General features: G+C 35.1%; 1 protein-coding gene across 1 annotated transcript; it reads left to right on the top strand.

Moving 5' to 3' along the window:
* The first annotated feature begins 1,215 nt into the window (after positions 1 to 1,215).
* LOC110776382 (uncharacterized) lies at positions 1,216 to 26,098 on the top strand. Its single transcript, XM_021980938.2, has 39 exons — positions 1,216 to 1,430; positions 2,738 to 2,823; positions 3,280 to 3,379; positions 3,558 to 3,665; positions 4,197 to 4,313; positions 4,642 to 4,792; positions 5,750 to 5,997; positions 6,248 to 6,433; positions 6,669 to 6,745; positions 6,862 to 6,979; positions 11,712 to 11,795; positions 12,113 to 12,208; positions 12,298 to 12,399; positions 13,761 to 13,829; positions 14,191 to 14,286; positions 14,351 to 14,458; positions 15,424 to 15,537; positions 15,666 to 15,749; positions 16,537 to 16,665; positions 17,485 to 17,683; positions 17,802 to 17,942; positions 18,040 to 18,083; positions 18,816 to 18,899; positions 19,094 to 19,162; positions 19,279 to 19,355; positions 19,857 to 19,926; positions 20,107 to 20,256; positions 20,481 to 20,546; positions 20,663 to 20,807; positions 21,926 to 21,990; positions 22,092 to 22,157; positions 22,496 to 22,589; positions 23,603 to 23,639; positions 23,782 to 23,839; positions 23,952 to 24,062; positions 24,154 to 24,221; positions 24,797 to 24,863; positions 24,956 to 25,024; positions 25,633 to 26,098. Exons 1-39 carry the CDS (start codon positions 1,386 to 1,388, stop codon positions 25,714 to 25,716), a joined length of 3,882 nt encoding a protein of 1,293 aa, XP_021836630.2. The 5' UTR covers positions 1,216 to 1,385; the 3' UTR covers positions 25,717 to 26,098.
* Positions 26,099 to 26,460: the final 362 nt, after the last annotated feature.

Raw genomic sequence — 26,460 nt, 5'->3', positions numbered from 1 at the left:
AATTACAATGAAATAAATAAAATTATGCGTTATGAGATTGTGTATTTTATTTGTAATTATTCATGACACACAAATATTTAGATGTAATAATACATAGAAAATCGATTAAAAATACTCAAAATTTCAGGTACTCATAAAATAAGTTTTTACCAAACCGTTGATATAAACCGTAACCTTATCTGTTTCAGGACCTTATCAATTTCAGGTGCTAACCTATCAGTTTCAGTTAACTTATCAGTTTCAGCTTAATTTCAGCTAATATTACCAAACAGAGCCTTGGTTATTTAGTCCTACGAACAAGAACATAAGAGACCGCTTTTTTATAAGAATTTTCTGAAACTATTCCGGATAGCAATGAAATACTTCATAAACACATACTTTTAGTTAAGACAGTGTATAATGATTATTGCGAGGCGAATGTAAAATTACCTAAAAATACTTAAAAAACACCCAATATTTTCACCAAATAAAACAAAAACACCCCATAGGAAATAAAATAAAAAAATGTATACGGAGTATATTTTAGTGATAGCAATTTTCTCTTTATAAGTGTTATCCATTCAAAATAATATTAAATATTATTAAAAATCGACACCTTATGCACACGAAATCTTTTGAGTTGTAAAATACTACGGAGTACCAATTCAGTTGAATGGAGAACTCCCAGAACATGCACTCCACCAAAATGATTCAACAAGTTCTCCTGAATACACTTAAGCAACCATATATAAAAATTGCCTAAAAATCATCCAAAATATCACATTTAATTTAAAAAAAAAGTTAGCAACACAATTCACAAAGTCACAACCAAAACCAACCTGTCTGTCAAAACGACGAAAACGCCCTTACTCTCACGCCCGCTCCCCAAGTACTCGCCTCGTATTCATTTCCATACTTCCAAACAAGGCCTTATAATACCCGACAAATCAACCGAAAGCAAGGCCATTTTCGTAAAAAACATCATCATCCCCCAAAATTCCCCCCTTTTTTTTTTTTTTTCTCACCTTGGCACGCCCTTCAAATATAACAGCATCACATTTCACAAATTTACAGAGGACAGAAAATTTATTCACTAGGGTCGACATCAAATCCCGTTCATTTGCCATCGGCTTTTTACGGAGTACTTTACTTTAATTGTCATCATTTTCATAACAGCAGTGCACTCATAATCTGATATTACTACTATATATAAGTAGTTCACAGAAGTGGTAATGGCGTTTTGACTTTCTACTCTTCCATTCTCACTTTCTCTTTCCAATTCTCGATTTCTATATATACGTAACTACAACGACGTCGCCGCCTTTTTTAATTCATAAGGAGTATTCTTCATTCCCTATCCTCTACCCCATTTTTTCTCTCTGTTTTTCAGAAAATTCGGGAAAAAAATGGGGATTCGTTCAAGATTTTTCTTCATTCTTTTCTGTCTCCAGGTAATTATTATTTTATTATTATTGAATTAGGTGTTTTAAATTATTTGTAGACTTTTTAAAAAAAAAATATTTTTTGTTAATTTGTTGGCGTAATTGAGTATAATGTTGAGCTGTTATGTTTATCCGCTAATTTCCAGTAATGGCGTTGTTGAGTTTTTATTTTATTTTATTTAATTAATTTTAGTTCCTTTTTTTTTTTCTCAGAAAAGAGTTGTTAAATTTAGTTTTTATTCTTCAATTAGAAAATTTCAATTCAAGAGTGGACATTTTTTAGGGTAAAAATGTGGTGTTTTTCCCCCCTTCATCTGGTGAATTACAGTAATTTTGGTGTTACGTTTGTTTATGTTTCTAATTTTAGCTTTTTAGCTAAAAATGAGAATATTAAGCACATAATTAAATACGGACTATGAAGTTTTTTTTTTTCTTTCAAAGTATGGAGTATTATTTAATAATTTAATACCGATTGAGATTTAAATTTGTCATACATCCTAAATTATTTGTACGTAATAATAGGAAATTTATTATTTATATACCGTGATATACCAATTTAGAATTTTAACACTATGTATAAGTAAAGAGAATTTTGAGATAGAGCATCGTCTTTGATTCGTTTTAATGAATATTTAAAAATACAAAATTTTATTATTTTAACAAAAAAAGACCTGGAACATCGTCATGGAAGCGAGGAGTGTTGATTTTGACAGTGTTTGTTGTGATAATCCATTTTTGTTAGTTTTCTAAAGAGAATGGTTTTTATTATAAAAATATAAAGCTAGCAAAAAAAAATGAGAATAACAGTATTGAGATTTGTGAGCGGTATTATTGAATATTGTGGGGGCGTGGCAAAAAGTCTAAATCATAATTAAGGCGTGCAATTGATGATCGCAAGTAAATTCAGCTGGAATTATACAGTAGAACTTGGAAGTGGGAACTGATGTTTACTCCCCGAGATTTGACATATTGTGGAATCCAAATCGTAGAGATTTACTTGTCACTACTTGATTTTTACCCGGCCCTTTCAAGATAAAAGAAAAGATAAATTAGAAAAATGTACCGTTAATTTTGGAAATTACATTGTCATAAAAGTAGTGCTAACTTGCTAAGTTGATAGAACAACATAAATGTTACCTTTTGAAATTCATTTCTTTTCTTTTTTGTAAAACTGTACAAATAAATAGTGTTTTGGTGATAATGTGATGGCTTAACATCCATTAGGTAATTGCTTTTTGTTTTTTTGGATATGGGCAAAACACATTGATTAGTTCAGCAAATTAATAGTATGATGCTAATGAATTCTAGTCTTGCAGGTGTTACTTGCAAGTGTTGCAACATCTAAAGCCGAGGCAAATATATCGAATACGCGTTTTCTTTTGACATCTAACGACACAAATGGGTATAAGAATGTTGCTTTTTGTTGTTGTAATGTTGTTAATATAGTAATTCTTTTAGCTTATATGTGTTGAACACGGGAGTCGGTTTCCTGAGTCGATGCCTTGATGATGATGGCACTACATTTTTTTTTGGGTCTAGTGTGGTCAAAGCTGGATTATTTAGTACTATTATTATTCATTATCATCAATGGAAGTGGGGCTGGGGTTGTGTTGTTTTCGTTAAGTATATACTTCGTAGCTCGTATGATAGTGATGTCTGGTGAACGAAGATGAATTTATGTGAAAGTCTGGTAGCAGTGATAACTGTATGAATCACTGTAACTTCCATCTTCCAAATCATATACAGTTAAAGCTTTTGCATGTCCTCATACACTCTGATATATGTTATACATTATTTAATACTCCTATTTGATACAGTGAGAAAACTGAGACTTACTCTAATGCTCTCTGATCGTCAGGGTGAGGCATGCACCAGGAGTTTGTGCTATGTATGACATATGTGGTGCACGAAGTGACGCGAAAGTTTTGAATTGCCCTTTGAATGCACCTGCTGTGAAGGTAGCATTTGGCTGTTCTTTTTTGCTTTGTTGAGCTTTATTGATGCTCAAACATGCAAGTGCTGCAATGGGCTCTATTTCATAGCAGCTATTGGAAGAACCAAGTTTTTGTTAATTGATTGTCATTACTTATTACATGCCAACATAATTGTATTTGTCTTTTCTGGAATACTTCACAGCCAGATGGCTTATTATCATCAAAGATTCAAAGTTTGTGCCCCACAATTACTGGGGATGTTTGTTGTACAGAAGCGCAATTTGATACACTGCGGAGTCAAGCCCAGCAAGTAAGATATCTGTAACTTATATCAATGAAATCAATCTCAACTCGTCATACAATACACTTCGATAGAATACTTTACTTGAGCTGATTACTTGTATAGTTGTATGTAAGTGCTTGCTTGAATGGGTGGGCATATTCCTCAAACGGGTTTTCTATTCTAAATTAAGCTCAGAGGCAATATTCCAGAAGAAGTCATCATGAATCTTTTCTAAAACCCTTTAGACAGATATATAAAGATGTTGTTTCTTAACTTTGATTTAAATGATGCATCTAAATTGTGCTTTCTTCAAGTCTTTTATGATCATGTCAACGTGCCAAGAATTTCCTCAATTTTGTTTGTAATCAGGGACTCAGGGTGTTCAAGGGTGGGCTGGGTGAAATGTGCAAGTCACTCTGACAATGTTGAGCTTTTTCTATTACTGTCATCTTGCTTTTCTGTCCTAACTATGACTCTTCTGAGTCAAAGCTGTTAAATTTTGTGCATTCCTGTTCCCATTATTTTCACTTGTTTGATAACTTGTGGAAATCTTTGCAGGTAGTCCCCCTGCTTGTGGGCTGTCCAGCGTGCTTAAGGAACTTTTTGAATTTCTTTTGTGAAATGTCTTGTTCTCCTAATCAGAGTTTATTCATCAATGTAACTTCTACCAAAAAGGTGAGAATTCTGCAACCTTTCTAAATAAAATCCTTTGTTCTCCTAATCAGGTTTTATGCATGTTTTCATATAGTTCTCACACAAAACCTTCTGGTCCCATAGCTAGTAAGCTGGTATATATGCCTGATGTATATCTCGACTGTGGAGTTTGTGAAATTGTGAGTGTGGATAGGGAAAGGAAAGAGCTTGGTAGTTCAAAGTTCTTTTAGCTGTTGTTTAGTTCTTCTAACAAATAAATAAAGTTTTCTTTATTATTTGGCGAATCATGTGTTCCTGTCCAAGAATGGCTGAATTTAAAGACCTCAGCCTTATTTCTTTTCTGTTTCAGGTTAATAACAGCTTGACTGTGGATGCAATTGAATTTTATGTAACTGATGCTTTTGGTGAAGGGTTGTACAACTCTTGCAAGGATGTGAAATTCGGTACTATGAATACTCGAGCTATAGAATTTGTTGCTGGCGGTGCTAAAGATTTTAAAGGTAGATTCTTACTCCTTTTACAGTATATGGTGCAATTTGGTACTATGAATACATGTTATCTTCTTCTAAAATTTCGTGTTACACTTGCACAAGTAGGAAATCCAAGTAGTGCCTTTGAATCGTGAGTGCATTACATTATTATCAAGAAAATGATTCCTATGTTTTTGCTTTGCCGTTTCTTTTAATAGACTGAAATACCAAAGTCTCACGGACTCTCACCCAAAGAGACTGAAATACCAAAGTCTCACCCAAAGATTTAATGAATATTCTTCAGCACTAATGGTCTTGGTGAATTGTGGGATCATAGGAAGCTCCAGATGTCCTGTTAGGCTTGTGCAACTTCATATTAAAAGTCTTTTATGATAAGTAGGTAAGAACTGTATGTTTAAGTGACAACAGGGAATCAAGAATGGAAACAATCTCAAAGATTTCTGTGTTGCATAGATTGGACTCAAGTATGTAAAAACACCTAGCGTGATTCTAACATTTTATTGGAAGTTTTGTCAGAGAAAAAGCATTTGAGTTCTATAATACCTTTGACTCAACCTCCTCGCGTCTCCATGTATAAAAGCATCTCTTTCCTACATTGGTTACTGTCCGAAATCCATCCAAGTCCTTTACCTGGATCCATGAATTTTTTTGAATGAGTAACAAACATGTCATCATTAATAGATTGGCCATATTCGTAACTGCTGGTCTTCTTTTACTTGGTTGGATGGTTGAGTAAATTACAATGGAAAGTAAGACAAAGATCTATTCGATTTCTTTTAATCGGGCAAACCAAATGCGGTTTATTATAAAGAACCCCAGCATTTGTTAATTAAATGCGTTTTGTTCGGAAGGAGGTGGGTGGTGTTTGTAGTATTATCTGGTTCTAGTTATACTTATGTAATTATATTTATGGTTTAAGTGCTGCTTGTTTGAAAGTTTTTTCTTATTGCTTGATTTTTTCTGCAGGGTGGTTTGCTTTTGTTGGTAGACAAGTGGGTCTTAATGTTCCTGGTTCACCATATGCTATAAATTTCACCTCTAATGTACCCGAATCTTCAGGAATGATTCCCATGAATATATCTGCTTATGCATGTGGTGACACTTCGCTGGGTTGTTCTTGTGGGGACTGTCCTTCGTCTCCTACATGCTCTAGTTCAGCAGCTCCTTCCATCAGCAAGAGCAGTACCTGTTCAATTAAAATGGGTTCTGTGAAGGTGAAATTATTTACAAATTTATACCCCCTCTGTTTATTTATTTATTATACCAACCATTGTGATATGAATTGGTAGAAGGTCATACTCCCTCCGGACATTTTTTTGTTTTACGCATTTACTTTAAACTTGTTTTAGGGAAGCAAAGGAAAGTGTGTGTAAGAAAAAAGTGGATAAAGTAAGAGAGAAAAAGTACTAATATTTATTGCACTTCTATTTATCTTGAACCATTTGTGAATTGTGATGACTGTAGGCAAATTGCAGTGATGTTGTGGTAGCAGTGGTATTTATTGTATCGCTTTCTGTATTTCTTGGATGGGGTATTGTTCATCAGAAGAAACGAATGAGCCCTGTTTCAAGAACAAAACCGTTGGCTAGTGCCCCTAGCAGTGATGGTAGGCATTCAACTGACCAGAAAGATGGTGATCTTCCTCTGCCGGTATGTCCCAACTTTCAAGCTTTGTGGATATGTTATTGTATTATTCCTTACCAATGATCTAAACAATTCGGTCATTGATTTTCTTAGAAGATTTCTGTTGCTCTCCCAGACTCTCAGATGGAATAGTTTTTGAATTCTTTGATATGCTCCTCTTGTTAAATAATTATGTGATGATGCAAGCTCAAAAGATCATAAACTGTTTGTCTCAGAGGTATTGTAATATTTTTATCATCAGATTCTTCGTAATGGAGCACGACATTCTGGTGAAGCAAGACTTTCATTGGTTCAAGTATACATGTCAAACTTTTACAGGTTGGTATAAATCCACCTGTATCAATTTCGGGCTAAATCCTGACACAGCAAATTGTTACATTTCTTTTGTCTGTGTCTGTGACCAAAATTCTTTTCTTCCCTGGGATGTCTTTCAGGATATATGGAGCATGGGTAGCCAGGAAACCTGCTCTTGTTCTTTTTTCATCCTTGGCAATTGTACTTGTTCTTTGTTTAGGTTTAGTCCGTTTAAGAGTTGAGACACGGCCTGAAAAGGTATTCTTCTGTGCTCTTTCAGTTACATTTTGTGCGTGCTCATTGTTAGTATTTTCTAATATATGATCCGAGGAAAGAAGCAAACCATTTAGGTACCCTAAACGTTTTCCTGGCTCAATGATGCTGACGTAGATGTTTTATTTATTTATTAATTGGCACGAAATAGTGTTTCTGGGGGAAGTAGAGGTAGTCAGGCAGATACAACAACAACAACAAAGCCTTAGTCCCAAAATGATTTGGGGTCGGCTAACATGAATCGTCGTAGGAGATCGTCATTGTCACCAATCAAACCAGAAAGGAGCAGGAAGTAAAAAGAAAAAAACAAGGAAGAGAAAGTGGAATTAATGAAAGTAAGATAAGAGAAAAATGTATATACATTATAGAAGAAATATTGTAAGTGATAATAAAAAAGTAAAGTTTAAAATAAATGAATAAGTAAAATAAGTACATTTCAAAATAGGATGTGAAATTAAAAAAAAAAAAAGTAAGTTAAAGAATTTTAAAAATTAAATAAAAATAAGAATAAGAATAAAAAATAAAATAAAAATAGACAGAAAGAGAAACATGAAAGCTGTATAAGTAAAATGAAGTCATCAATGTATATTCTTTCCCTCCACTCTGTCCTATCCCACGCCATGTGTTCCTCGATCCCAAGAAAGCTCATATTGTGCTCAATCACCTTCCTCCAAGTTTTCTTAGGTCTTCCCCTACCCCTTGCAATTTTATCACTTTGTCACCCTTCTATCCTCCTAACCGGCGCATCACTTGATCTTCTGCTTACATGCCCAAACCATCTTAAACGATTTTCCATCATCTTAAACTCAATCGGTGCAACCCCTACTTTCTTCCTAATAATCTCATTCCTCAAACGATCCTTTCTTGTATGCCCACACATAGACCTGGCAAAATTGACCCGATCCGAATGATCCGATCCGAATGACCCGATCCATTACCCGATTTTGACCCGAAATGACGACCCAAAATCAACCCGAAACCCAAATTTATCCGAACCGAAACTGAAACCGATCCGAAATTGATTTTAACCCGAAATGATCTGATAACTGAATCGGCCCGAACCGAATTAACCCGACCGAGTTTCATCCGAAACCGAAGTAACCCGAACCGAAAATAACTGGAAATTTTGAATCAAACCGAAACCGATCCGACCCGAAGATCCGAAACCGATCCGAACCGAAGAAAAACTCAAATTTATCAATAGTTCAAACTAAATAACACAAGTTTTCTAACTTTTATTATTATTATTATTATTATTAGTATTATTATTGTTATTATTATTTTTATTGTTATTGTTGTTATTATTATTATTATTATTATTATTATTATTATTATTATTATTAACCACATATTATCTATGAAATAATTCGAGAGTTTGGTCTCAAATACTAGTTACTTTACTAAATCATGATAATGTTTTTTTAATTACCAATATATATTGTTATATTCGTCAATATTTCATGTTTCGTCGTCTAGACCATACATTAGTAGAAGTAAGATTAGAGTCGCCTAAATTATCACTTGTAACAATGTGAAAAGGTAAATGTAACCCTTATTGTTTACTAAAATTCCCATACAGTAAACCAGTAATCTCGAACTGTATACGCTTATCCCTTAATTACTTCGTAAGAGATATTGTTATAAATAATATTAAAAATAATTGAATATTTATGAATAATGACCAAATCTAAAGCGAAATTGCCAAACTTGAAATTAAACAAGAAAAGTCCGATCTAACCCGAAAATATCCGAACTAAACCGGAAAAAACCGATCTGATATGATCCGATCTGAAATGAACCGAACCGATAATGACCCGATCCGATATTGACCCGAAATTTTGACCCAAATCCGAACCGATCCGACCATCAAAAAACCGAATTAAACCCGAAACCCGAATGGACCCGAACCATACCCGAACCCGATCCGAAGTCAAAGTGACCCAAAATTACCCGATCCGAACAAACCCGATCCGAACCCGATCCAGACGACCCATTTGCCAGGTCGGGCCACACATCCAACGTAACATGCGCATCTATGCCACATTCATCTTGTGCACGTGACAATGCTTCACTTCCCAGCATTCCGTGCCGTATAACAGAGCTGGTCGAATTGCCGTGCGGTAAAATTTTCCCTTCAATCTTTGGGGCATGCCTGAATCACATAAGAACCCTGTGGCACCTTTCCACTTCAACCAACCTGCTTTGATTCTATGGGCCACATCGCCATCCAATTCTCCATGCTTTTGGATTATAGATCCTAAATAACGGAACATTTCAGAGTCTTGGACAATTTTCCCATCTAAGGTAATCCCCCCTGTCTCTCTATCTTGGACTCCACTAAACTTACACTCCATATATTTCGTCTTGTCTCTACTCAGCCTAAAACCTCGAGATTCCAAAGTTTGTCTCCATAACTCCAACTTACTTTCCACTCCTTCTTTTGTTTCATCAATCAACACGATATCATCTGCAAACATCATGCACCAGGGTATACCATCTTGGATTGACCTCGTCAATTCGTCCATGACTATAGCAAAAAGAAACGGGCTAAGTGCGGAACCTTGATGCACTCCATTCGTAAGGGGGAATTCTTCGGTCTTACCAACACTAGTTCTCACACTCGTGCTAACTCCCTCATACATGTCCTTGATGATATCAATATATTTCCTCGGAATTCCTTTCCTACTTAATGCCCACCAAAGAATTTCCCTTGGTACCTTATCATACGCCTTCTCCAAATCAATGAAAACCATGTGTAAATCCTTCTTCTTATCCCGATAATTCTCCATTAGTTGCCTTATAAGATGAATGGCCTCCATAGTCGATCTCCCAGGCATAAATCCAAACCGGTTCTCCGAAATTTTCACAGTTCTCCTCAATCTTTGCTCAATAATCCGCTCCCAAAGTTTCATAGTATGACTCATTAGTTTGATTCCTAGATAGTTGGCACAATCCTGGACATCACCCTTATTCTTGTACAAGGGGATGATAGTACTTTTCCTCCACTCTACTGGCATCCTATTACTTCCCCAAATCTTGTTGAAAAGAGTTGTTAACCATACAACCCCTCTCTCTCCCAAACATCTCCAGACTTCGATAGATATACCATCGGGCCCCAATGCCCTCTTGCGACCCATCTTTTTCAGTGCCATTTCGACTTCTCTCTTTTGAATTCTTCTCATGAAGTCTAGGTTAACCATATCCCGAGGGATATTTGTATCCCCAATATCGCGCCCTTGATCCTCGTTAAATAAGTTATCAAAGTAGAACCTCCATCTATCCTTGATTTCCTTATCTCCCACCAAAACTTTTTGATCAACATCTTTCACACATTTAATCCTCCCGATGTCTCGCGTCTTTCTAGAGGTAGTCAGGCAGATATAAGGTAAAAACTAGTTAGTGGCTCCGGCGATGCACCGGAGTGTTGCATATAATTCGAGTTTTTTTTAATCATTTGAAATTCACTTACAAATTTCTTTATATACGCAGTTTGACCATAATATGCATTTCATTACATATGCAGTTTAAGAATAAATTTGGTAACCAACTACCGTTAAACTAATTTTTTCAGTAATTTTGCATTATTTGTGTAAATTTTACTTTTTATACCTACTTTACTTATGTGTTGTAAGAAAAATTTGAAGTTACAATTGTATATAGAGTTACAAAGCCGAAATACATTTTGGAGAAAAAAAACACATTTAATTAGTTAAAAGAAGCGCAACATTATTTTTATCTATTCTTTTATCTATTCTTTTCTCTATTAATTTCATGGTTTTATGTTTGATCTAAATATATTTCTAGAAAAGATAAACTATTCGATTAATAAATGAATAAAAAATAAGAAACTTTTTGTTACCATAAATTATTATTCAAGTACATAAATTTGGGTATTAAAGATTTATACATTTATAAGTATGAATTTTCTATTTTTTAATTGTTTTATAGTCATAAGTTGTGTTTGTGTCATTGGAGTGATGGTTAAGACTTTGTATTAACATATAAGAGGTCATTAGTTCAAGGGTGGATAACAACATTTTGTTATGAGGACACACAATAAACGATGTGTGCGTATGACATGGCACTGCTACGCCATGTCACTTTTCAAGTCATCGTGACACATGGAGAGATGTCATGCAATGCCTTGGAGTTTTAATATATACATAGATATGCTTTTATATGGAACAATTGACATATGATAATTAACCACAAATCCATTATCTTTTTTGCTGATGCCATTTGATTAACCACCATTAAGGGAGTATTGATTTCCAATACTCCGTATTATACTCTTTAAGTTTTCGGACGCTCAGTTAGCTTAAACGAAAAGAGAGACAAAATATATTTAAACTGCAGCAAAAGCCTGTTTGAATTGCATGCCTAGCTCATGAACATAAAACCAAGATAGGTGGTATCACTTCAACGTTTGGGACTTGTGTTCTTGAGACATGAAAGAGCAGAAGAAGAGCAGGAAGGTGAAACCGAGTTCGACTTTCCAGTGCACAGTACTAAAATGTGTTTTGTTGAAGTTGAAAATATCGAATAAATCATTCAGGACAAGGTCACATTTCAGGCTAAATTTGTAGAAATTTTATTTTAAACAGTACTATACTTTATTGATGGGGTGTGTATTAGTTCTTATTAGTGTTTACATTGATTTAACTGTGTGACACAGCTTTTTGATTTGGTAGAATCTTACATATGTGTTAAATTGCAGCTTTGGGTTGGGCCTGGGAGCAGAGCTGCAAAAGAAAAACAGTTCTTTGACACCCATCTAGCTCCTTTCTACAGAATTGAACAGGTTGTGTTTCGTTTTTCACTTTTGGTTATCTGTAGACCATGGTCTTTTAACTCATTTCTTTTCTTAATACAAGCAGATGCATCAAACACTTTTACAAATGAATCTTGGTGCAACAATTTTTTTTTAATCTTCTGATGATTGCTGAGAGCTGTAGTTTCTGTCTTTTACGAGTCTTTCCTTTTCTCTTGTACCTTTCTCTGAATTATGATACGGCTTTTTAGAGCGGAATTGTGGGCTTTTGTATATTACTAATTTAAAAATTACGTTAGAGTTTCATGACTTTCATAAATAAATCTATCTTTATGTATTTTTGGCAGCTTATAATTGCAACAATTCCTGATGAAGGGAAAGAGAAAGCACCTAGTATCTTGACAGAGGATAACATTAAATTACTTTTTGAAATTCAAAAGAAAGTAAGCATTCGTTATTTGTAATTTTCAGTTACACGAACAAAGTTAAAATCTGGATTATGTTTTTCATTTTATAATTCCCTTCGTGGCAGGTTGATGGAATTCAAGCCAAATTTTCTGACTCAGTAGTGTCTCTAACTAACATTTGTTACAAACCACTTGGATCAGATTGTGCCACTCAGAGCATTTTACAGGTAAAGCAGTTCACTTTTTCCTTTACTTATCCCCAGATCTGACTTTCATTTATTCCATCACTCTATCTGGAGAAGCTGAGAGTCTGAGACTAAGATAGGAGTCGGATGCACTTTAAGTTGCTTTGAGGTATAACATTCTTTTAAATGTATATGTGAGTAAACACTACCTAATTGGTGGACTATTGACCAATGATCACCTCTAATAAACCGAGGACTCTAAATTCTAGAAGATAATTAAACTGGATATTCTTATACTACATCGTTAATCACCTTGTAAGAAACAGTAAGCTGTGCATACACAATGCCCAACGTGACATTTACAGGTCAATAATTCAGACTTCAGCGCTCCAGAGTTTGATTTCTTGGAATTCACCTGTCTTTAACTCTTCAATAAATGCTGCATTTGAATTTGAATCTGTATAGGTCACAGTTTATGTCTAGAATTTGAATCTATATAGGTCCCTTAATGAAATCCTTCTGTTGTTGCTCTTTGCAAATATGTGATGAACCTTGGAACATCAGTAAAAATCTGTGGGGATTTGTTGTGCATCATTTCTTTTGAATGACAGGCAACCTCTATTAAACAATTTTCGTAAATGATTAAGAGAGGATAATTTTTTACTTCTCTGGCTATTAATGTTGTACGCCGTAGTAAACTTATGTTCCTAGGAGTTCTGGAAGATAATGCACAGTACACTGGTCCAATCTTCATTGATAATTTATATAGGTAACTGACATTCCAACAAGGTGTATGGTGATCGACTATCGTCTATGATTTACCGTATTATGAGAAGTCTTCATTTGTCATTGAGAAACTAGTGAAAAAGGATATTATGTTGGTGAACCTAACCGTTTTTATGATCAAGTCTTTATGGATTCTTATTTTTCTTCCCTTTTCTTTCTTTGTCGTCTAAGTGCACTAAGAATGTTCTCCCCATTTTTCTTGATATTCTATCTGCTAAGTGAAGATAATGTGAAAGGATAGGTTGTGCCTTGTGAATTGTGATCTTCTTTGACAATCATAAAGTTGTAGGATGCCATGTTTTCTTCTTACAAGAATCATTATGAAGTTTTTATTTATTTTCTACATGGATTGCGGAACCGAATTTGTACTTAGGATAGTACATTTTTCATTAACTCCCTTGGTTTAGCAAGTAGCATGTCAATGAAATTGATTTCTGATGTATAAGTCCAAGTTGTCAGCTTCAAAGTCATGCTAACTACATTTCGTTTCTGAGTGGAAGGTAATATGACCAATTGAATATCAATTGGGTTTCCGTTAATATTTCATCTTGAATTTCACAGTTTGATGACACTTTAATTCTCATAGCTTCTGTTTTCTATTTTCTCTTTGATGCCAGTACTTCAAAATGAATGCGGACAATTTCGATAGCTTTGGTGGAGTGGATCATATTCAGTACTGTTTTGAGGTGTGTAATCCAACTGAAAGTTATTGCGTTCAGATATGCATACTTCCTTTCATCAAGATATGTTTTCTTAGGAACAAGTTTTCCAACCCCTTTCGTTTAAGCTACATGATTGATGAATAAGTGATTTCAGCCTTCTCGTACAAATGTTAAAGCAGCCTCTATTCCACATATTCATGTTTTTGTCTTCTAAAATAACTTTATTGTGACTGGAATTTGTGAAATATACCAAGTAACCTTTAATAGGTTTGAGTATTTTCATTACTCTCTTACTTTTCAATCCTACTTGCCAGCAATGAGAAGTGAAAATTCAGGTTTGATTGAAAAACCATATAGGTTGACACCTTTTATTCGGTTTTTTCAGCATTATTCTACTGCAGACAATTGTAGGAGTGCATTCAAAGCTCCCCTAGATCCTAGCATCGCACTTGGTGGTTACTCTGGAAACAATTACTCCGAGGTACTTCTTGTAATGTTAGTCATTCATTTAGTTGCATGCTATGGATTTTAATTTTTTTTTTCAGGCTTCTGCATTTACAGTCACCTATCCGGTGAACAATGCAATTGATAGAGAAAGCAATGAATCAAAAAGCGCTGTTGCTTGGGAGAGGGCCTTCATTCAACTAGCAAAGGTTTGCATATCTATGCATCCTCTTAGTCTCTTACAGTCTCACTTTCTTAGCAGCATCTATCTATTGTTTTCTTCATCTCTGTTGAATGATATATATATATTTTTTAAAATAATCAAGCGAGATGTATCGTTCAAGACTATCAAGTGTGTGATATTCCACGTTAAGAGAATAATGATATATTTGACGAGTTTACTAGTGGAATGCTTCTGCTATGAAACAGTATAGGGATACGGGCACTTTCAGGATTAGCATTACTTTTCAGTTATTAGTAGCTTTAAGAATAAGATAGGTTGTTTGTTTGAGGAAACAGCTCTATATATAGAGCATATTAGAGAATTATGTGGAATGTTAGTGCTAATTGGGAGAGAATTAAGCCTCATGAATGCTTGAATATCATTTTACATTTTTCTGTAATTCCACTCTATTAACAAATTCGTCTTCTTCTTCCTTAGTCTGTCATTTATGGTGTCTAAGCTATGTTAATTCATAACAGCACCTATGAAAGCAACAAGGACTTCCTCTTATGTGATTATGTTCCCTTTCAAAGGTGTTGTTAAGGGACTTCCTATTCAAAGGTGTTGGTAATCTTGGGATAAATTATTAACAATAGAGGTCTATGTTCAAGGGGATTGAATTTGATCACTAAAAATTTATCAGGAACAGTTTGAGCTTGATCAATTGGCCATTCCTCACTGTTTTTGTCCTGCCGATATTTTTTTTAATAATTTTTTGTAGATACTTCCCCTGAAGTGAATTTGATTTGATGCTCTCCAGTTTCTACTGGACCACCTGAGTCAACATCTTCCTCTGGTTTCTGGTAGCGTGTAGGGACTTCACGATTGGATGCTTATCTTACCTTCGTATTTTGTGTGTGTGTGGGGGGGGGGGGGTCAATATTGTCATTTTTTTCTCCCCCACATATGCTTTCTTTGTTTTGTCTCATCTTGTGTGGCTCTTTGTGGCAGGATGAGATAATGACAATGGTTCAAGCAAAAAACCTAACACTTGCCTTTTCATCGGAAAGTTCAATTGAAGAAGAACTGAAGAGAGAGAGCACTGCAGATGTCATAACTATAGTGGCAAGCGTTTCTGTTCCTCTTCATTATCTTCTATTCCTTTCACAGGTGTCACAACAACCGTCGTGAAAGTAGCTGCTATACTCTGACATTCATGATGACTTGGAGACTTTTTCTTTTTTTCTTTTCAGATAAGTTATCTTGTGATGTTTGCCTATATATCACTTACTCTGGGAGACAAACCTCGATTATCTTCTTTTTATATTTCATCTAAGGTATGATTCATCTGTTGTACTAAGTGGGTGATCTCTTGTTAAATCTGCATGATACTCTGTGTCTGCTATACTGTTGAATGTTGATGGGATGTTCCCAAAAGTAGATGGTGATTGTTGAATAATCAGAACAATTCCATGAGAAAGTATAGCAGCACAATCTTACAAGTTACAACAACCCAATAACAAAAACCACATTAGAGCCTAACTCCCAAAAGGATAGCAGCTTTTCAGCTAGATTGAATTGGATTGTGATTTTCCATATTTCCCAATTGCATGGTCACTTCTAGAGTTCTAGCAGATTTTGCATAAATTATACTTTTTGCGTAAGTTGTCCATAGTTCCTTACTCAAAGTCTCAGATTTCATAATTAAAAGAAAACTTAGGCAATTGATTCTTTATGTTGTTGAGATTCACTCCTTTCGCCAAAGATTTAAAGGGCTTGTAAAGTTGACTTTTATTTGTTCATAGTTCCTTAGTTCCTTACCCCTTATTCCTTCTGATCAAACATCAAATATGCCCCAGTTGATCATCAGAAGTATACTTTTGGCTGCTAATTTTTGCTACGTGACATCTTGAGCTGGATTTTAACTGAATTCTGATTTTACATTTTTGGTTAAGGTCTTCTCTTTTACCTCATTATCAGGGATATATGTTCATATCCATCTGTATAATTATTTCAATAGCTCCATTGTATTGCATGCAACTCTTGTGCTGCAGAACCTGTTTCTCCTTTACTTTCCATTTTCTTTCATGATTTTTTGAAAATGCATAACTTGAGCGATTCCAGGTGTCCCTTGGACTTTCTGGTGTAATGCTGGTCTTGCTCTCTGTACTTGGATCAGTTGGATTTTTCAGCGCTGTTGGAGTAAAATCTACACTTATTATAATGGAAGTCATTCCTTTCCTTGTCTTGGCTGTAAGTTTGACTTCTTTTCTGTCGAAGTAAAATGCTTTTAGAGATATTTATTGTTAGCAATGTTTGCGGATAGTACTATTTACAAGTGACTTCTGCCTTATGTACACTGATGTTGTTGTGTCCACCAAAACCATATATTTCAAACAGGGATATCTTTCATTCTTTATGTGGGATTTCTCTAGAGGAGCCACCTTTAACTAAAGGTTTCTTTACACGTTGGCATTTCCCCCTCTAATCTCAGTTTTCTCATGAAAATATGAGACAACCTTATACATCAGAATCACATCAGCCTTCGACTTTTATTACTGAGTTAAGAATAAGTTAATATGGTCAAATGAGACAAGCCTGGGAGATTGTCTGTATTTCTATGAGATCTAACTCCCATAATTATCTTCCTGTTCCCTATTTTGGTAAATATTCCTACTCCTTTGGTGATCTGGATCTTACCGTATCTTTTTCACACATAAACTCTTTTTTCCCACATTATTCTTACACTTTCTCTTTCTAATCTTTCGGTCTTTCCACTTTTAAAAATTTATTCACATTCAACCCTTTTGTCCAATCTCCTACTAAGTAATTTTTTAATATGCGTTGGAGAACGTTAGAGGTAGCTGTTTTTTTTGAAAAGCATGTTCCACATGAGGCAATCGTTAACAAATTGGTAGTTCCCTGCAAAATTTCTTTCCCTAGTGGCCTTATATATCCCCTGAAGTTGTATTACTTATGCTGTGAACTTTATTCCTTATTGTTTCCAATAAATTTCGTTCACTGGTTAAGGTAATTTTACTATCATGACGAAGATGGCATTGTATTTACTAGGTTGGGGTGGACAACATGTGCATTTTAGTCAATGCTGTTAAGAGACAACCACAGGAGTTGCTCTTGGAAGAACGCATAAGTATTGCACTAGTAGAAGTTGGACCATCTATTTCAATGGCTAGTCTGTCTGAGGTATTAGCATTTGCAGTTGGAACTTTCATCCCAATGCCAGCTGTACGGGTGTTTTCCATGTTTGCAGGTTTCTCTCTCCCCTACTTATTCAAGTTTTGTCGAAAACTTCCCCTAGTTGTAAAATATTAGTGGGTTTTATTTTTTATTTTTCCTGAATGTTATCTTCCTTTCCTTTTTCTTTGAAGCTCTTGCTGTTCTTCTGGACTTCCTTCTACAAGTTACCGCTTTTGTTGCACTGATAGTATTTGACTTCAAGAGGACTGAAGATCAAAGAGTTGATTGTTTTCCTTGCAGGAAGGTGTCCTCCCTTGAGGACTCAAACAATGGTATATGCTTTTGATTAATTTCTAGGTATTGTATTTCAGTTCTTCGTTTTCATGCCTCTTTGATTTAACCGTATTGTGTGGATTTGTGGAAATGCAGGGACCGGTCTTAGAAAACCTGGATTTCTTGCTCGTTATATGAAGGTAAGCTCATATATTTGCAGATGGAAGCTTGAAAACTAGATTAACACTTTAGTTTTATTGCGCTATGTACTGATGAACAAACTGTTTGATTGAACGATGAACTTGAGAATTCTATAAAATTTTCTGACCTGCTCTAAACTTGTATCTTTCCAAGTTATAACCTTTATTCTTGCCCCTGAAAAAAGGACTGCTAACTGATACCTTTTTCCTTTAATAACTAAGATTTTCTTACAGATCCTGGCATCCTGCCGTATTTCCTTCCCTGTCTGTTAGTTTTGTCACTTCCTGTAAATCTGATACGTAAATATGTGTTGACTACACTGATTCCTATCGAAAATTGGAGGATTGGCCGATATTCTTCTTGTAACTTTTTTAGAATGATACAATTCCGTCGATACGCTGGAAAACTTGATAGTTTTGGTAAATATTAACAAACATTAATGTACTTGATAACTGTCAGTAAAATTTGAGAAATCCATTTTCAGGCAACTCAGGTTCAATATATCTTTCAATCTATTCCTTGACTGCAAAATCAAGAATTTTCCTTAATTTGTACGGAGTAATTACAGACTTACTATATGCTCCCTGCTATTTATTTATTTATTTACTTATTTATTTTTTGACGTAATGCTCCCTGCTATTTTCACTGTATCTCTTCGTGTACCTAACTTTTTTGATTTTTCCTGTTTGTATACACTAATGTGGTTAATTCCCTTTGCCTCTCATTATTAGGATGTCCATGCGCCAATTCTAAGTCTCTGGGGAGTGAAAATACTTGTTGTTTCTGTATTTGTTGCTATGGCATTGTCCAGCATTGTAAGTCATTCTTGATTTAGGCTGTTTTTTTTTGGGTGCTTATCTCTGTCTTATTTTCTCCATTTCTGTTTATTATTTTATTGGAGAAGTCTTTGTTTTAGTTTTGGTTGGTTAGGGGGTGAGACTCTGTACATCTTGACCTCTCATCTTCTTTGATATTGTAACTAAAGATTTTGACTGTGGAAGCTCTGCAGACATTATGCACCAGGATTGAACCTGGTCTAGAGCAACAAGTTGTTCTTCCTAGAGACTCTTATCTTCAGGTCTATTTTTAATAATTTATGCCTAGTATTTTCTGAAAATAATATACTTGGAACAAATGGCCATCTCACAGGTTTATAATATCTGAAAGCTTTTCTGGTGCTTTTTCTTTTATCAGGGATATTTTAAAAATATTTCAGACGTCCTGAGAATTGGACCACCAGTATATTTTGTGGTGAAGAACTACAATTATAGGTACATGAATGAAGCGTTATCTAGCACTCATAGTTTTATTTTCTTTGTTGTTATGATCATCTGGTGTTACTTATTTAAAAGCTAATTCTTAAATTTATTCCTCTTGATTTTCCATATATTCGCTTTACTATTAGTGTATTATAATGTCATAGTGCTCTGCTGGTGTCCTTCAAAACAATGATTAAGCACTTCATTTTGATCCTTCTATGAGTCAGTCTAAATCTGTATCCTTCTATGAATCATCTAACTGATCCCCCCCCCCCCCCCCCAACCCTCAGCAACCAGGTAAAACAGTGTATCAGTTCATGGAGATAATTTTTTTTATTCAACTGACTTATGGGATAAATGCAATTTGCTTGTTTGAGTTAGAAAAGATTGTCGAGGGCATTGTGCTGATAATGTGCATGGTAGTTCATCCAGCAGCTTTTAAACCCTTCTCTGGTTATTTGAGAGGAGTTCCTCTAGCTTTGTGTTTTTATTCACTTTTTTTTATCTTTACAGCTCTGAGTCACGACAAACAAATCAATTGTGCTCTATCAGCCATTGCGATGCAAATTCTCTTGTAAATCAGGTATGCTTTGGACTTACAAAACGGATGCATTGTACTCCTGCATTCGCTTTATTTCCATTTTCTGTGTGATGAATTCTTTTTGCATTCTATATCTCTGTTTGAGGTTGGTCTCCACATGAGATAAGTGGTTCTTTCTAGGAAACACACTTCTTTGACTTGGCTTGTCCTCGTCTTGTACAGATTACCAGAGTATCATTAACCCCAGAATCAAGCTACATAGCCAAACCAGCAGCGTCATGGATTGATGATTTTCTAGTGTGGATGTCTCCTGAAGCTTTTGGTTGCTGCAGAAAATTTATAAACGGAAGTTACTGCCCACCTGATGACCAGGTCCATTATTTCATTATTCATATAAATATAGCTATCCTGGAAGTGAAGCATGTAATCAATAGATACAAGATGCAAAAAGTTTAGAGTGTTAACTCCAATACTTTCATATGTTGTTTGACTCTTAATTTTTACCTCAATTATTTTGTGTTCCTATGTTACCAAATACCAAAGCTCATTTTCTCTATGGTTTCTAACCGTAAAATGCTTAACCAAATTTTCTGCAGCCTCCTTGCTGTGCTTCTGACCAAGCCACATGCGGAGTTAGTGAAGTGTGCAAAGACTGCACCACGGTACTTTATCTAAATCAGAGAAACCTAGAAATTGTTCCCTGCCTATTTACTACATCAAGCTTTCTCAATTTTCTACTGTAGGAGATTTTGATTATTTATATTTTGGCTATATGCAGTGCTTTCTTCATTCAGATTTGACTGAAGATCGTCCTACTACTGCACAATTTAAAAATAAGCTACCATGGTTCCTTAAAGCTTTACCTTCTGCTAGTTGTGCCAAAGGAGGACATGGTGCCTATACAAACAGTGTGGACTTGCAAGGTTGGTTAGGAGAATATTATTGTCCTTAAATTGATAGTATAATGATGAACTAAGATGGTATGGCTTGACCTTCTGAGAACTGTTCTTTTTTAGTTTGTTAGGATTTAATGGCCTGCTGATATTTTGTGTAATCCTCTTGCAAGTTGTAACTTCTTTTTTAATTTCTTTGATGGGGAAACTTTGGCCAATTCATGTTTAGGTATCAAATTGTTGTTATTGTTGCATCATTGACGATGTTTCTTTTCTAGAATGCCTTGAAGTGCAACCCCTTCCTAGGAAACAAGTAGTTGGCATTACTGTGGACTATTTTTCCATAGGGGCTATCAAAAGGAAAGTTAATCCTTTTTTGTATTGGTAGTTTGCAAATAAATTATGACTTGGTGTTATACACTTTAATTTAGGATCACAACATCCTCATTGTACTTTAAAAGCTCATCTACTTTTGCTTGTTTCTTGACTTGCATTTCAACCCTTAATCTATCCTAGTAGGCGCACGATTGGGATTTCCTATCACCAATTCAACCCACAATCCCAAGATGACAATGGTATATTTGTATGCCTGTCCTATATTCATCCTATATACACTCGAAGTATATAGGAAGAAGGTAAGAAGTACCACTTTTGGGGGAGGGGTTTAGGACACTAAATTCAAACGGCCGGAGAATAAACTGCTCCAGAAATTTGTGGGGATATGGGAGTGTGGAAAGAAAGTTCTTCGATAACATGATATGTCGCCTCTCTTGATGACATGAGGTTAATAATTGGGGGAACGGGGAATTTAATATATCTTACTGATATGTCTATAACTATAAGAAAAGATCTGAAAGACCCATTGGTGTTCATTTCTCCTGCTTTTATTGAATCTTTAGATAGCATAAGAACTAAGGATTCAGTATAGCATGTGGTCTTTGCTTTTCCCCTTTCTGAGACAAATTCCATGGTGTTTCAATTTCTGCTTATAATTTATTTTTCTAGTCATTCAGTTGCAATTATTTCTCCTTATCCAAGAAGGGAAGGTTTTCTTGCTCTTGATCAACCAGACCTTGTGAATGAATATATCACAGCTGCTAAAATTGGCTTGACCTGACATATTTTAATTTTTGGTTTTTATCTTCCAGGTTTTGAAAATGGTATAATTCCAGCTTCAGAGTTTCGAACTTACCACACCCCTCTCAACAAACAAGTACGGAAATAAATGTGTCAAGTGATGTAGTTTAGACCTGAATCACTTGGTTACTGCCTATCTTGTAGCCTGTCTTATATCTGGTCATTCGTACTTTGCAGGTTGACTTTGTCAATGCACTCAGGGAAGCACGCGAATTCACCTCTAGGATTTCGAAGTCGTTGCAGGTAATAACTTAGGTGCTACCGAATCTTACATCATCTTTGGTACTTTACTTTCGAAGCTAATTTTTCTTGTTGATGAAGTAGCTCATAGGCCTAGGCTTGATATTTGATAATGTCTTTATAACCTGTGTGATTCTGTGATTATCAAGCATAAGGATGTATCTGTCCCCCAAATCACTTCTTGTATTAGTTTAATTCTCCCTCTTAAACTCTGCTATTAAAAAATTGTAGTAATAAAGCAACGGTGAATATTTGTAGTAACAAAGAAAAATTATCTTATGAGCACTAGAGTTTGTGTCTTTTGTTCCTTCCCTCATTTTCTCCCTTTTTTCATAATGCAGATGGAAGTGTTTCCGTATTCAGTGTTTTACATATTCTTTGAGCAATACCTGGATATTTGGAGTACAGCATTGATAAACCTTGCTATTGCTATCGGTTAGTCTTATGTTGCTTTTGCTCCTGCATTATTTGCGACCTTCACGCAGACAACACATATATTCTATGGAGTATTCTTCAGATAGTTAAAAATTGATCTAGGTCACGTATGCAGATGAAAAATCAGCTACTTTGCTTTCTTCTCAATGCGTAGACATGCTTTGACTATCATGTCTTTCAATCGTGTTCTTTGTTTGTTTTTATGGTTCATTAATTAATTAGTTTGACAGTGTGAGAGTAGTCAAGTGATATCTCAATAAAGAACATTGAGAGGAAATAGGGTACCTAACTACCTAAGTATCCTATCTCCCTCAAACGACGTATTGGGTTTCCTCTACTACTTGCACTTTCTGTCATATCGAAACTCTTCTAAATGTAGCATAGTGCTCAAGCATACCTCTAGATGTAGGATGTTCAAAGGAAAATTTTATCTTGCAGATGTTCCTACTGAAAAATCTCTATTAACAGCTATTTACTATCAAGAGTTTTAGATCCAAAAACGTCTGAAATTCAGAGCATCCACTTGCACACAGAAATGACAAAAGCTTAAGCCTTTCCCCCAAACCCCCTCAAGCCTATTTGTGCTTAACGTACTTAATTGACCTTTCTCTCGTAAATAGTTGATACCATCTAACATAATGAATTACTACATCCCAAGAATCTTAGTGCATGGTTAATTTGTTGGCATATATATATGTGGTGTTAAATGTTTGACAAGAATATAGGAAGTAGAGTATTGTGGATATATTTTTTGATGGTTTCAGGTGTGTTTGGAAAACATGTGATTGTTTCCTAGTCCCAGTTCTTTTGTTACCTAAGTTTATTGTAATTAGGTTTCTCATGTTCGGTTACGCTCCAAGTCATGGAGCTAGTATGTAATGTAAAAATGTGATTTTAATTTTATTAAGAAATTAGGGATTCGGTTTCAACTCATTTTCTGTAGCCTTCCAGATTTTTTAGTAATTGTTGATGAATTCATGTCATGACACAATTTTTCTTTTGTGCTTTAACAGGGGCTGTCTTCTTTGTGTGCCTGATTATTACCTGCAGGTTTGTAATTCTAGTAAAACATATGAATGATTAAATGTGTGGATGATTCCTTTTGTTTTTCTGCTGGCATCCAGCTGAGACATCATCTTCTGTTAATGAATTGATGCTGATTCTACATTCTCTCCTGCTTTGATGACTGTAGCCTATGGAGCTCGTTGATTATCCTACTTGTTATAACAATGATAGTGGTAGATCTAATGGTAATTTCCCGTCAAAATTTCATTTTCCTGTTCAGATTAATATTCTTGAGAAATGTTTTTAATATGCATGTATACTGTAGTAACATTATACTGATGATGCGATACATTGCAGGGGGTTATGGCCATTTTGAAAATTCAGCTGAATGCAGTTTCTGTTGTTAACCTCGTCATGTCAGTTGGAATTGCGGTTGAGTTCTGTGTACACATAACTCACGCTTTCATGGTTAATATCACTCTCGTTCTCTATCTGATGATCTATATTGTCTCCTTTCTATGAACTTTCTGATGGTTCTTCTGTCTGCTTCTGCATACAGGTAAGCGGTGGCACTAGGGATCAACGTATGAAGGAGGCTTTGGGTACAATGGGGGCTTCAGTATTCAGGTTCCTACATCTGATAAACATGCTGCCTTGATCTTGTGTTATTCACTTTTTTCTTTTCTTTGAATACAATGACGGGGCAAAAATGTTGTACTTTGTTGTTTCATGGAGTCCATCATAGCAAAAATATTTCAGCCTCAGTCCAATGTCTTCTTCTCCAAATTAAACAAACATGAATATCAAGAACAGATACAAGGGCATGTGAATAAGTTTTCGCCCTCTAATGTCTTCAGCCTACCTGCTTTTTACTTTTTAATATTTTTTGTATCATACTTCCTGATTCTCTATGTTATTTCCATGCATCCTAATTGTTATAAACAATGTTTGTTTCTACTAATAAAGTAATAAGTATAGCTTTAGATCAGTTAGCTCTAGCTTCAGCGTTGTTTGGCAAAATCATGTTGTACCGTGTGGTTTAAACACCCTTTTCTGCTTTTTAAATTGCACAATATTTATCTTGTAGAATACCTTTTTGCTGCATTGTTTTCCTCTGGTATCTTCTGTATTCTGATTGATCTCCATTAATGATTCGTGTAAGTAACTAACTAACTCCTAATGCGTTGGTTTCTTTTTTGCAGTGGAATTACACTGACAAAGTTGGTTGGTGTTATTGTTCTGGCTTTCGCCAAATCACAAGTCTTTGTGGTATGTGATTAAGAACTTTGTTCTCTTTGTTATGAATTCTTACTAATTAAGATTCTTTGCTTCAATGCTATAAAATGTTCTTGCTTCTGCAGGTCTATTACTTCCAGATGTACCTTGCTCTAGTCATCCTCGGATTCCTTCATGGTCTAATATTTTTACCTGTGAGTTGTTTTCCTGAATATATTTTCATTTTAGAGGTCAAGTTGTGCTTTCTTTTCTCCTGTTTAATGGACCATGTCCTTACTTGGCGAGAGCGCAAGTCTCTTTTCTCCTGTTTTATACACCAACTGCTACTGTTTTGCTTAATTAAATCAGACACACAACTTTTCTCTCAAGCCTTCACAGCTTGGAAACTGAGTTGAATTTAGGGGTTTGCCGCTATGGATGAAGATTAAATGTATTCCTATTAAGTTTGGAACTTATGACAAAATCACACGTTTCCCGTTGTAGCTTATCTTTAGCATTTTCCTTGAAATCAACGCAACTTATACCGAGTTTTTGATCTACATGATGCTTCTGTTGCTTTCCTGTTTATGTACATTTTGTGGATGAGCAAGCATCTTAACCTCCACAAATTTTTACATGGTATAAAACATTAAACGCATTATTTAGGTCAAAATGGTGACCATATATCCTGTGGGTGTCTATAAAAATAACCCAAAAGAGTTGAAAATGATGTGTGATTTAGGTACAAAAGAGTTGAATTAAGATTACATTTTTGTATGAGCAATCAAGTTCCCTGAATTTTCTGCTGGCATGATGAATGCAGGTATTCTTAAGCATGTTTGGACCTCCTTCGAAGATCGACTTGGAGAATGAAGATGCTCGACCATCTACATCTTCACAGTTCTAAGCTGAGCTCTAAACCCATTCTTTTTTTACCCCTCTAAATTAATTGGTAGGACGAAAGAAAGAAAATCAGTTTTGATACCATATTTACCCATACAAAACAATGATTTCCTTAACCCTTAAATTAAGTAGCTTCTTGTAAAGTGTACCATCCTTTGATGAATAGAGGAGTGAGAACATTGAGAATATGATTTGTTCATCAATGTAAATAGATTAGTGACGCGTTAAACGTATCGCCTCTCATAGTCTCATTCTTTAGTTTATCAATGTGTTTATGGCCTATTCTTTGTCTTTGACATGATGAGTTTAATGTACAGAATTTGAACCAGTAGTTCATGTATCTGAAATTTGATTTAAAGGAATGAATTTGACAAGTTTTCTTTCAATTTCTTTTATGTTTGGGTTTTTTTGCTTTTGACCTCTCTGACATGGTTCTGCATCCTTGTTTATAAAAGAGCATTTACTTGTTCAACCTGCAACCTGGAAACATAAAATTATAAAAACACAAGAGGGGAGGGAAAGGAGTTCATATTAGATCAAAATATATAATTTGTACTACCTTTGTTTCGAAATTAACGGTGACATTTTGAATTTTGACATTTATTCACAAACTGCACTTTGACCATCGTTTGTGATTTGTATCTAAGCATTGTAAATCCGGTATGACACCAAGTTAAATAAAAAATATATAAATATGTTTAAAATGTTTAACCAAATACTCCCTCCGTCTCTTTTGTTCTTTACGTTT

The sequence above is a fragment of the Spinacia oleracea genome, chromosome 5 (assembly GCF_020520425.1).
Source record: "Spinacia oleracea cultivar Varoflay chromosome 5, BTI_SOV_V1, whole genome shotgun sequence".
NCBI lineage: Eukaryota > Viridiplantae > Streptophyta > Magnoliopsida > Caryophyllales > Amaranthaceae > Spinacia > Spinacia oleracea.
This window is presented reverse-complemented; position numbering and strand designations above follow the sequence as displayed.

Coding starts and splice junctions, on each gene's coding strand:
- LOC110776382 (XM_021980938.2), top strand. CDS start 1,386: ATGGGGATTCGTTCAAGATTTTTCTTCATTCTTTTCTGTCTCCAG. Junction 6,434..6,668: donor ATGGTGATCTTCCTCTGCCG/GTATGTCCCAAC, acceptor TTTTATCATCAG/ATTCTTCGTAATGGAGCACG. Junction 6,980..11,711: donor TTGAGACACGGCCTGAAAAG/GTATTCTTCTGT, acceptor GTTAAATTGCAG/CTTTGGGTTGGGCCTGGGAG.